Source organism: Miniopterus natalensis, chromosome X, assembly GCF_054644295.1.
Source record: "Miniopterus natalensis isolate mMinNat1 chromosome X, mMinNat1.hap1, whole genome shotgun sequence".
NCBI lineage: Eukaryota > Metazoa > Chordata > Mammalia > Chiroptera > Miniopteridae > Miniopterus > Miniopterus natalensis.
The window spans coordinates 16,659,356-16,672,384 of NC_142103.1; the positions used below are offsets into that span (position 1 = coordinate 16,659,356).

Sequence of the window (13,029 nt, forward strand, 5' to 3'; positions counted from 1 at the left end):
TGCCTTCGGAGGTTCTCCTGGGCTCACCCAAGGTTAGGGGGCAATCAGGGGGCGGGACAGAGCCGCAGGAGGCAGCCCCTCCCCCTCACTCCGGACTATCCCTCTCCACAGAGCTGCTGATCTTCATCCCCAAGCCCCTCCTCTAACTCCCCTTTGGTCTGGGCAAGGCAGGGAGGGGTGGGCGGTCTGAACCTCGGCTCCCAAGCTGACCATCTGGGGCTGGGTGGGAGAGGAGGCATGGGGCCGGTCTGTGTTAAGTACCTAACAGTGGTGACTCGGCTCCACGGCATGACAGACCACAGTACCCGAGGCTTAGAAATCCCAGGGCAGAAGGGGCGCTTGGTCTCTGGACTGCTGGCCTCGGACTCCGCACGTCACAGCTCAGTTGCAGGGCGGCAGGGCGGCTCCCCCCAGCGTCCCCTTTCTAAGCTCCACTATGGAGCTGCAGGTGCCGCAGCAGCTGCCCCCATCTGGCCTCAGCAACACTCCAGGGCCACGATTGCGGGGGGAGGGGGGGCGAGTCAGGTGTGGTGGAGCATCGAGACTCCAGTGGCAGGGGCTTGCATCCCAGCACCCTGATATCTCGGTGGAGAGGAAGAGGGGTCCAGGGGGCTGGGGAGAGAGAGAGGACTGCAGAGCTCAGCCGCTGAGCTGTGCGCGGGAGGGAGAGGGGCGGGGGCTCCCCTCCAGCCTCCGGGGGTCTGGGGACTCAGGGATGTAAGGCGAGAGCAGGGGGGTGTGACAATTCAGCAGAGGTCGGGACGTACCACGGAACCCAGTGGCGGGGGGGGGCAGGACGTGGTCACGGAGGGGAGCCCCCGCCCCCCTTCGCAACGGCCAGCGATTGAGGTTGTAGGGAGAACTGGAAGCGCGTGGGTAGGGGGAAGCGGCGTGTTAAATCCGTCCCCTCCCCAGACCTCTCTTCCGAGGGGGTGGGCGTTAGAGGGGAGGTTGGGGTTGGAGCAGCCGCGAGGGGGCTCCTCCCTTGCACCTCCCCCACAGGACTTGGTCGCGCCCGAAGTGTAACACTTTCTCTTTGTCGGAGGAGCTCCACTGTTTCCTGTGCTGGAGCTCCCGTTGCGGCGGCGCCCGTGGCAGCCCTGGCGGACGCAGGAGCGATGGCAGCGACCGACATAGCTCGCCAGGTGGTGAGTGCAGGGCTTGGGTGCCAGCACCCGGACCAGGGGCCTGGGCAGGGCGGGGGGAGACCTGGCCACCGCCGCCGCCCTCGCGAGGAGGGCAGTGGGCAGCATCCAGGTGCCGAGGTGCGGCGGGACTTCTGCTCCCGCGATCAGCGTCTCAGTCCCCCAGCCTGTCCCCAAGAACGCGGCGGCGGCGGGCGGGTGGGAGGCTTGGCCAAGGCTGAGGGCCGGCGGCCGAACTTGAATTGCCCAGTATCTGCAGTGAGCGCCGCCGCTTCCCTCGCTGCAGCCGCTGTCCCGCCAGTGGGGCGTTGCCGAATGAATGGCTGCACGAGCCGCCCAGCCCTCCGCGACTCCGGCACCCTGGCCGGGCTTCTAGAGCGCGGGGCCGCGCCCCTGCGCGTAGCCGCCCTCCGGGACCGGCCTCCTTAGGAAGAGGGGCCCGGGCCTGGGGTTAGCCCGGGGCAGGAGGCGGTGAGCGGTGAGGGGGGCGGGGAAGTGACTGGCGGGGGGAGGGGTCCTCCATATGCATTACATATGTGACTGCGCCTGTGAGTGTGGAGCACTGTGCGCGTCCGAGTGCACGCGCGCGCACTCGTGCCTCCCCGCGCCGCGGGCGGCGGCACCCCGCTGCCCTCCGACCCTAGATGAGTTGGCCAGTTTCTCTGAGTGTGCTCACCTCAGGCTGTGCGTCCAAACGCCTCTGTGCTTGTGCTGCGTGCCTCTGGGTCCCATTGGCGCGTCTGTGTGGGGTGCAGTCCGCTGGCCTGTAGGTGGCTGGCTGCGTATTTGGGCAGGTTTCTGAGCACCTGACCTGGGCTGTGCGGGCCTCCGGGGGTCTGTGATGGTGTGTGTTCAGCGGAACTGGGCTTGTGTGCCAAAACCTGTGGAGCTGGCTTCTTTCTATGGGGACTCAGGAAAATAACTGTGAGGTTTGCAAAAACGGCGCTGTCTCTCTTTTTGTTGGCAACAGACTCTAGGGGAAAAAAAAAAATCTTCAGTTAAAGAACTAAAGTGTTCCAGCCTGAGATATACACGTAAATCATGTTGAAGTGACCCGAGGCTCCCTGTTTGTTGTTTTAGACCAGAAGTTTGGTTGCAAAGGGAGGGGATGATTCCATTTGGGGGAACAACCTAGCCTTTCTGTTCATCCATGGGTTTCTGGAATTTTCAGAAGCCCACAATTACCAGCACCCTGAGGCCAGGAAGGAGAGTGAAATTGAGGTAGGTCAAATCCCATGACACCAAATACTACTTGATGAAAATCTCCACACACACACACACACACACACACACACACACACACACACACACACACATGTTTTAAAACCTGTTTTACTTACTAAGGAAATAGTCTGTGCAAGGCAATTCCAGTGCAAAAAAAAACAGCCTCTAGATATTTGGTGTAATTAAAATTGATTTGTTTTTAAAATCTGAATCTGGAATCCATGTGTTTTCTCTTCAGGATGCGTATGCATTTATTCCACCCTCTTGTCCCTGTTTGGAAGGGCAGAGTTATTACTCTGGAACCTCCCCCTAACCCTGCAGACCCCGGCACGGAGCTCTTTATGTACTCATGATGTGGAAGAACTCAGAGTAGATAGGATGCACTGGGATAAGGAAAACTGAGAGAGTTCTCTTTTCCCCAAGCTTGGCACTGTAATATCTATTACTTTAAGTGTTTTGAGGGTTCCCAGAGTGCTTTTCTTCTCCTCGTTTACCTGTATTTTAGACGTGGCATGGCTTAAGTAGAAGAACTAGTCTCCTAGATTACACTTGCCCCATCCTTAGTGACCAAAAAAGGATGCTAATGATTTTTCTTGTCAGCTAATTAATTTGCATTGACCTGTCTAGCTTTCACAAGTCCCCTTGCCTGAATTAGGACTGCAGGGCAGATGTTACGCAGGGGAACTTTCTAGAAGGTTGTGTTTCACCTCAGGCACAACACAACGCAGAAATCCCTTTGTTCTGCAGATGGAGGTGGGGGTAGTTTAAGGCCACTCAGTTTGCTTTACATGGTTCCAGTTTGCTCTGGCCGGCCCTGCCGTACTGTGTGATGAAGAACATAATTGTACGCCAGATTCTGAAGCTCAAAGAGCAGCCTGAGCACTTGAGACCTTGTTATCGTGATAAATGGGTTTCTGGGAAAACTGACGTCACTCTCTATGCCCCCCTCCTGCAGCCTGTGAAGCTCTTGATTAATGTGTCATCTGTCTCTCTGCTCTCCTTTGTGTCTGCAAGAAGTTGTAATTCACCAGGGGAAGATGGAATTAACTCAGGAGACCTTGGACGTCTAGTTGCAGCTTGTTTCTTCCAGGGCACACGTATCCAGGGGTTGGGAAGAGAAGACTGGGGAATAAACTTGAGTATGCCTGGCTTAAGAGTTCTGTCTAGTGAGCTCTGAGACATGGCGCCATGCAAGTAGTCCTCTGGTATGTGTGTGTGTGTGTTCGTGTGTCCTTTCCAGAGTCAGTTGAGGGTCACTCTGGCTAGACTAAAACAGGCCCTAGAGTTGTTGGGTAGGGCCCTTATTTGGGCATGCATGCAACTTGCAAGTTCAGTTCTCCTGTACATAATACAATCCCATCCCATCTGAATGAACACTGCAAAGATTCTTCATGACAAAACAATTTCTCTGTTGTTACCCCAGGTGTTTTATTTGATTGACTGCTAAATGTCGCGCACCATGGCTAGCCCTGGTCAACTATATAAAAAAAGGTAGTAAACAGTTCCTGGCTTTGAAGCTTATAGTCTAGTTGGAGAGGCAAATTGTGGACACAATAATTAGAGAACTATAGCAGATTCTTGGGATGGTCCCACCTCCAAGGATACATGACTTGTCCCAGGTAACCTAGCCAGGCACAGTGCATGTGCTGGCTCTTGAGCTGTTTCTTTCAGTGTTTCATTTTGAGTGACAGACTGTAAGTGCTGGCCCATAGAAAGAACCTTGATTCTGGCTTGAAACAATCCAAAATGTGGGAAATGATGCTTTCTTCCAATAGCAGCCAGGCAATGGTCTTTCTCCCTAATGGAAGAGCTTGCAGGGCCTAGCTTTGCCCTAACTGGGGCAAGTGTCTTAGGGCATCTGCCTACAGGTGGCTGCACCCTGGGCTTGCTGTCAAAAGGCATTTCCCCTTGATTCCCTTTGAAGCTCCCTGCCTCAGCCATATCCACCACTTCACACAAAATAATATTTTACCCTGAACAGGGAGAAAAAATCCCAGTATTCACCCACACCTCTGCTGAGGATATAGCACTGAAGAAAATTTACATGGAATCTAAGTCAAGGGTATATGGATGATCATTGTACTATTTCCCAACTTTTCTGTGTTCAAGACTTTTCAAAATAAAAAGTTGGAGGGGAATGACAATACACCCCCCAAATGCACATGGTCCCTTTCCTCAAGGAGTTTACCATCTGGTAGCAGAGGCAGACACCAATAACTATATAATTACCATGGGGTAAGTGCTGCATGGGAGAGCTACTGCCTGCCATGAGAATTCATGACAAGGGGACCTCATCAGCAGTGGGTGGTGTGTGACCAGAAAGGCTTCCTGAGGGCTTCAACTAGGAAAAGGGTAGGTGTGAAGATGGGTGAGATCTCACTTCTGCTACTGGGCTGGGAACATTTCCTTTGTTAATTCACACGCTTCTATTTTCATTCATTTCTTCAACGTGTGTTTATTGGGCAGAGACTCTGCCAGACCCTGTGCCAGGTGCTGGGGATCTAGTGTGGCCAAGGCAAATAGGATGCTGCCCTCCCAGAGCTTCTAGAGGAGAGGCAGGAATGAGCCCCGTTTCCTTTTCCTATCCTAAATCCCGGAAACGTATGTTAGCGCTGTTCTTGTTCCAAAACTGCATCACAGCTGAGCGATTTGTCTGTAAAGTACCATGAGATTTTGATCTGCAGTCATGTGCATAGCATTCACTTTGTGGTGTCTCTTCTGTAAATTTTCTGTTAATTGCCGTCTTTGTTATTCAGTACGGCCCCTCCCTTTGTGTGCTGGAAGGGAGCAAAGCCATTGTATTAGCCCGAGCAAAACTAATTAGGAAGCAAAGTCCCCTGGAAAAAGGTATCCGGAATGAAATGGGACTGATTTCTGGACTTGCCTGCGCTCCTGGATTATCAGAGCTGGGGTTTTGTGTTAGCGTGAACAATGGAGTAGGGTTTCTATTGCATGAACATTAAAACCTCATTCAAGAAAGAGAGAAAGAGAAAAGAAAAGGAATCCCACGGATAAGTATAAATGGTTCTTTCAACGCTCTCAAAATACTTCCATCTGTATGATTTCATTTTCCCCAACAGCTTCCTGGACAAGTATTATTGTCTTCTTTATTTTATGGGTACAGGGAGATCAAGTGACTTAGTCCAAAGTGTTATTGCTGGTCAGTGGATAAAACAACAAAACACCTACCAGATGACACAGATTCATTAAAAAACCGTCTGGTCTTTTCATGATGTTTCTAAGAAATAAAAATCCTGCCACGTCCTCTCTTCTCTCTCTTTCACTGCACTTGCCCAGCACACTTATGGGGGTCAGAGGAGAATATACTTGGGTGCTTTGAAGACTCTTGATGTTAAAAAGAATCTCAGCTTAAAACCAGATAGCACAGCCATGGGTTTTTCCTTCTTTTTTTCTCCCATATTGCTTTCAATAAAAATCTTGGAGCCACCAGCTATGTAATGATGGATTATTTTAAGTAACAACTGGAGGGGGGGCGGCAGAATAAATTAGAAACACAGACCCTTCCTCCTCGGTTTGGCAGGAGGAGGCTTCTGCTGCCTCGATTTGGGATTTGAAACCGTGGGTTTCTCTGTTGCCTGCACGGAGGAAGGAGGCCACATGCTCAGGAGGGTGAGACATAATGTTATCCTCTCCTTCAGTGTCTTCTCGTTAGAGGCAGCCATCTGCTGAATTATGCAGTGTGCTCTCAGGCGGCCGGAGTTGGGTCATCCGTTCCACTCACTTAAAGGTGACTGGGGAAAAGATTTGCAGGCCTTCTCAGGGACAGGACTCAGGGCTCAGGTTTCTTCTGCCGGGGCCCTCGCTGACCCCTAATGAAGGCCCTGGGGTAAGAGGAGCAGAACGGCCTTCTCAGCCCTTGATGGCCATTGATGAGGTGTGAGGTAGCCTTGGGTTTCCTTTCACAGCAGAGGCCCCTAGGTCTGAGCTCTGGCGCTGAGGCAGGAACTAGATTTTTTCAGATCCCCTTTAAATGAGACCAGATGGAGGCAGAGGCAAATTCAGGCTCCCCAGAGGACAGTTGGGCATTCATCCAAAGGCCTGTGAGTAAACCTTTTTTTTTTTTTTTTTTTTGTACATTGGAGATAACAATGTCCAGAACACCTAGAAAACTCGGTTTAAATAGCCTGGCTTGAAGGGAATCTTGTCTGGTATTTGTGGGAAAGTTGATGCACCCTGAGCAGGGGGTCGCCCCTGGACTGCGGTGGAGATAGTTTACTTAAGAATTTGGTTTGTTGGGTTAGGTAGCCCTTGGGTTCTTGAGCAGAGCTAGGGGTTGGCCAGGCGAGGCTTAGAGGCTTAGGTTGGAGTCAGAAGGGAGGGAGATGGGAGAGAGAATGCAAAAGTGGAGCAAAAGGCCCTCTGCATCATCTGCTGCCTCCTGTGCCACCCTCCAGCGGGCCACAGCCACCTTGGGGAGCCCATAGGCTTGTGGCTCGTGTTCTGTGAGCCTTCTCCCTCCGATTGAGCATCAAGCCACAAACCCAATGTCCTGGAATTTTAGCAGCATGAAAATCTATATCTGCCCCTTGAGGCAGCTTTTCCATTTGAGAGTGGCAGTCTGCTTGGCAGGGCCCTGGATCCCAGCACCACTCTCCGCCACTAAATCACTCTGCCTCGGGACAAGTCATTTCCTCTCTCTGAGTCTCCGTTTCCCCTTTTGTAAACCGAGCGGATTGGATTAGGTGATTTCTAAGGGCGTTTCCAGCTCAACCATTGTATGGTTCTTATGTTTCCTTGTTTTCCAGCCTAATTTCGTTTAGGTCCTTGCCTGCTCCTGCTTCTGAATGAGGTGACAGAATGTTACTCCACCCCTTCCTTGCTTAGACTCCTTGAGCTGAGTGGAGAGAGATCTGGAGAGAAGGCAAGTCTGGGCTTTTAGCTCAGCAGGGTCTCTATAAGTGGACTAGAAACAAACCCTTCAGATATTGTCTGTCCGTGTACGTGTATATAGCCTTTGTCTTCCTATAAAGGTACATGGCAGCTGAATTCTTGTCTTTTGAGTCCCATTTTAAATGCACAAGGAGAGCTGGCTCTTTAATAGAATCCTGCTGTGGATCCTTTCATAGAATGAAAAGCCACTCTGGAATTGATCTGGTGGATTAAAATCCTGAGTTTCATCTACTGGATTTGCCCCAAATGGGCCTTCTCCCTGTGTGGTGAGGGATGGTCTCCTTTGTGTATCCCCAAGGTCCCTTAAGATGCCCCCTCCATGAACGCCATTTCTGGGCCCCATAAGGGATTGCTGCCAGCTTTTGCAGCTTTATTTCTCCTTGGCAAAGCCCCCAAATTGCTCTCTCCCAGTTCAGGGCATTGCTACTACTGTCGGTTTCCTGGTTTAATCAGCATGAGGGAAATCCTGATATTTGATGTGTGATGCACGTTGGAGGTTGTGTTTTTTTTTTAACCTCTGGGCACTTCTCAGTGTTTTTGTGGTTCTTATGACTGATAATACAGTGGCATCTACGCCCTTGACAACAGTGGAGGCAGCAGATAGGGCTGTCACCCACTTGATTACTTGAAGACTCGCTGCTAGCGTTTCAGGATATGTGATTTTTACTTCTGGTTCTCATGAATATTTATAATAATAAGTTACACTGTATAATAATGTTATGTATATACAATGGTAATATTATGAGGGTAGTAGGGTTTTTTGTATTATTGGTAAAATAAATGTTTTATATTACAGTAAAGCTTCCTGAGAGCTGAGCACGCACCTGAATTTTCTGCTTATCTATATTTAAAGCACCTTTTTGGTTGTAGTTGAAGATTTTGCTACAATATCTGAGGCCAATTTCCTGCCTAGGAAAATATCATCATAGAACTTTTTTTAAAAAAACATTTTTATTCTGATTATAAAAGTGAAATATGCCTACCGTAGAAAATTTGGAAAACACAGAAAAGCAACAACACTTACAGCCCCTCCACCCAAAGTAACCATTGTCACCATCTTGTTGTATTTTTTGAAGCTTTTAAAAATGCATAGAGCCTTGGCCGGTTTGGCTCAGTGGTTAGAGCATCAGCCTGTGGACTGAAGGGTCCCAGGTTCAATTCCAACCAAGGGCACATACCTCAGTTGCAGGTTTGTTCCCCAGCCCCGGTCGGGGTGCCTTCGAGAGGCAACCAATCAATGTCTCTCTCTCACATCGATGTCTCTCTCTCTCTCTCTCTCTCTCTCTCTCTCTCTCTCTCTCTGTCTCTCTCCCCCTCTCCCTCCCCCTCCCCCTTCCGCCCCTCCCCCTCTCCCTCTCCCTCTGAAAAGCAATGGAAAAAATATCTTCGGGTGAGGATTAAAAAATAAATAAATAAAAATGCATATATACTTTGCCCCCATGATTGGGATGATCCTGTATATCCTGTCTATACAGTTTGTTTTGTTTTGTTTTGTGTGTGTGTTTTGCCTGACAGTATTTGGTAATCATTTCCCCATATTATTAAATATTCTTAGAAAATATTTTTATCAGCTGCTTACTATCCCATCGTGCATCATCAAATTATTCACTGATTTTGATCATTCTGAAGATTTGCAGGGTCTATCAGAGATTGGAGTTCAGGGCTAGGAATAGAGATGGAGAAAGAGAAGGTGCGAGAAAGCCGCCCCCCCCCCCCCCCGTAAGTGACATGTGGGGAGAATCTTATTTCAGTGTTTCTGCCCTTTCCTAACATTTCATGCAAAGGCTAGAGGGGAAGTTTGGGGAAAGCCCGGTCATCGGCAATGAGCTCCAGACTTTTGGCTTTGGTCTCATCCTTCAGCATGACAGCTACTAACCTAGGCACCTCAGTTTTATTTTTATTTTTTTGAATACTTTTTTTTAAATTTAATCTTTTGACTTCTAGGGAGGGAGGGAGGAGAAAAGGAGCGCTCGAGAGAAACATCGATTTGTTGTTCCACTTACTTAAGCATTCATTGGTTGATTCTTATATGTGTCCTGACCGGGGATCGAACCCACAACCTTGGCGTATGGGGACAATGCTCTAACCAGCTGAGCTCCCTGGCCGGGGCAGAGGCACGTCAGTTTTAAATGGAGGCAGGAATTTCTCCATTGACACAGATGCACGCTCAGTTCCCAGAGGCCTTGGTACTGCTTGCTTAGCAGACCACAGAGGTCGCAAGACGGGCAGGCGGTGGAGGGCCACAGGGTTCGCCCATGTGGGTGCTTATGGGACTCTTTATTTGCAGAATAACAGCAGTGGGAGAAAGATGCACAGCTGGAACCACCATAATTCATTCTTCATAACATGAACCTTCGACTACTCAATTAAAAAACGAAATTGGTGTGTCCTCGGGGGAGGAGGCGGAAGAGAAAGAGAGCGGTGCTTCTGCCCATGATGTGAAATGTGGTATAACGGATTTCAAAACCGCAAGTGACTGCAGATGAGCAGAAAACAGGAAATGTAATTGGGGAGGGGAGTGGGGCTCTCCCAGGCCTCGGGAGCGCCCTTGCATTTTGCCTGCCTTTTAGCTCCCCTCGGACGCTTACCTCTCCATTGCCCCTGCTGCAGAGCTGAGTGAGAACCCTTTCTTTCTATTAAAAATGTTTTAAAATTACATAGGTTAATGTGCGACTACATTCATGCTGTAAAAGAATCAAACAATAGGGAAGCAGACTCACTAGCCCCCTCAGCAAGCCCCTGTTTCCAGTCCCCTCCCTGAGGTAGCCACAGTTCTTGGTTTGGTGGTGACTTTTCAGTCCCCTTTCCATGCACTCACATACCTTTATGTGCAAATGCACACATATGGGACTTTTTTGCATGGATGGGCTTATACTGTGCTTATTATTCTAGAACTTCTTTTACCTGCATTATAACGTGTCTTGGAGATACTCATCAGCACCTATAGACCTACTTCATTCTAATTAACAGCGGCAGAATATTCCAGAATAGGCTTGTACCATAATATAGTTACATATTTTCCTATTGCTGAACATTTACCTTTCTTCCCTAGTTTTTCAGTATTATAAAAATGGTCACAATGAATTTTCTTGTAGTACATGGATCTTTGTATAGATATATGAGTTTCTGTAGAATAGATTCCGAGCAGAGGTTGCAGGGTTACTGGAGATGGACTGTTTAACATTTTGGTTCTGTGGCCTTTGTCGCATCTCAGTTTCAAGCCTTGAACATGGTCCCACCTGCTACTCAAAATGACAACTTGAGGTTTTAGTGTCAGACATGCTGGGCCAAGTTGCTGGTTCCATCTCCTCTTGTGAACATTTTAATCCAGGGGACGTTCAATTAATTGCAATCAGAGTAAACGGGGACCACAATCAATCAGGCCGCCTTGTGGAGAAAGAGGAAAGAGATAAGATATCAGAGGTTTAGTGAGGAAGGGGTAAGAAACTTCCAGGGGCTGTTCTCAGATCTGTGTACATTCAGTCCAGTGTCCTGTCCTTTTGACCTTTGCATATTTAGCTCTGAACAATGAGGACTGATATTCATAATGATGACCTTTACATTTTATAAGATTCATCAAAGGAATAGTGAATGGCACTCGCTAGACAGGATTTCCTAGCAGGAACTGTATATACAAATACTACATTTTTGAAGCTCTCTCAAGTACAAGCATTGAGACAAAAAGTTTGCTGCTCAAAACAACAACACATTAACCAGATTCCATGTTCCCTAGTCCCTAGCCTTCCAGTTAATTTAGGTATATTGGACAATGGGTTAAAAAATACCAACAAAATAAGGATTCTAAACGTCACCAGTGACCTTCACCAAATCCAGATCGGCGGTTGTTTCCCTGTCATTCTTCCTGACTTCAACCTTGGCCTCCAGTGATAGAAAACTTTGGGGTCATCTCTTCCTTACCTGATCACTTCTTCCTCTTGGAAGAATCCTCTTCATCTCCCCATTCCCTACTTGTGGGCATTTCCTGCGTTCACTCTTTAGCTCTTTTCTCCCTGTACTAGCTCTTGGGGAACACATCAGTTTCATACCTCTCACTCCTAAATTTATATCCCAGGCCTGAATTCCCCTGGAGCCTACAATCCCGTATTACTAAGTACTTATTGAATTTCTTCCCCTGGATATCTCACATAAAATCAAAACCATCTTATTTTCCTTAATATAGAAAATGCTTTTACAAATTCAGAAGAGAAAAACAAACACCTATTTTTTAAAAAATGGGTAAAGATAAGGACAGGCAACTCACATAGATATATGCATATACTTTATGTATACACACACACACACACACATATATATAGTTGAACAATAAAAATAATAATAATGTGCAAATTAAATGATATGCCATTTTTCTGTGATTCAATTCACAATAGCTAAAAAGCCTCAGAAACTCAGCGTTGGTCTGTGTATGCATAAACAGGCACTCTTGTATATTGATGGTGGAGAGAGACATTTGGACTATTCTCTCTTGAGTTTCAGTGTGTACCAAAGTCTTTCAAATGTGTGTGCCCTTGGGCCCAGTGGGCTTTAATTCTAGGAACTTAACTTAGGGAAATAATCAGAGATATGGCAATCTGTAAGAACACGAATTATTGTTTATGTTGCTGAAAACTTGGAAGCACACTAGATGTCTAGCAGTGGGAGACTAGTTAAGGAAATCTGGTCAAGTCCTACAATGGAATGCTATGTGATCAATAAAAGTAATATTTTAGAAGTATACTTAATGTTATGTGCTTGTTTGGCCACTATGCTATACACCTGAAACTAATATAAAATAATGTTGAATGTCAACTGTAATTGAAAAATAAATTTTAAAAAGAAATATACTTAATTACTCAAGAAAACATCCACACTATCTCGAGTGTCAGGTTATTAAGTCAGTTTATGAAAAGGATTGTATAGAATTATCTCTATTTTGTAAAAAACAAAAAGATATACAGACTGGAGGGAAGTCCATTTGAATATTAACAGTGATTATTTCTGGAGAGTAATATGGGTGATTGTGATTGTCTCCTTTATAATTTTCCATGTTCTAAAATATCTACAGTGAACATTGATTGCTTTTATAAAACAAAAACGTGATAAATGTAATTTTTTTTTAGTAGTAGCTTATTTAAAACCAGACTCCAACTTCCCCACTAAACAAACCCCCTTTCCTGCCTTCCCTCTTTCTGGCCATGGTGCCATCAATCCAAGCTCCCAGGCTTAGAATGTTGCAGCCTTAGAGGTCTCATTTCTCCCTCACTCCCTCTGCCCAATCACTCATTGAGTCTCATCCCTTCTTTAGGACATCTCTCGAATTTGTTCTTCCCTCCTGAGTCTCAAGTCAGATCAGTTCACTTCAATAAGCATTTATTGTCACAGTGCCTGGATGCCACTCGGCTAGTTCAACATTATTGGAGTCATGTGCTCATATGTCTTTCTATCCCTACTCTCTCCTCCAATCACTTAAGACCCTGCCTCTGGAATGATCTTTCGAAAACGCTCCTTGTATAGCCCTCCCTGCTCAAAACACTCAAAATGCCCTCAAATCTCATGGCCTAGAGAATAGAGCCCTTTCCAGCACTATGCTAGGTGAGAGGGAATAGGTGGGCACATGGGAGGTGCTTGGTAAGTCTGACAATGAAGTAAATCTTTAAGAATAAGGTGTGGTGTTCTCCCCACTGCCCTCCACTGTCTTCAGCTTGAAAATTCCCTTTCCTCGCCTTTTGGCACTTGGACCAGAGGCCTTGGA

General features: G+C 47.4%; 1 protein-coding gene across 6 annotated transcripts in view; it reads left to right on the forward strand.

Annotated features, from left to right (window-relative positions):
* Positions 1-990: 990 nt before the first annotated feature.
* SEPTIN6 (septin 6) overlaps positions 991-13,029 on the forward strand; it is a 61,784-nt gene continuing 49,745 nt past the window's right edge. For 4 of the 6 annotated variants that reach the window (XM_016202696.2, XM_016202695.2, XM_016202694.2 and 1 more), the window contains exon 1: positions 992-1,148. In XM_016202696.2, the coding sequence (XP_016058182.1) occupies positions 1,119-1,148 (30 nt within the window). In that variant the 5' untranslated portion in view covers positions 992-1,118. Of the gene's footprint in view, positions 1,149-13,029 lie in introns of all 6 variants that reach the window. The other 2 variants (XR_015716479.1, XM_016202693.2) reach the window with 1 other exon arrangement.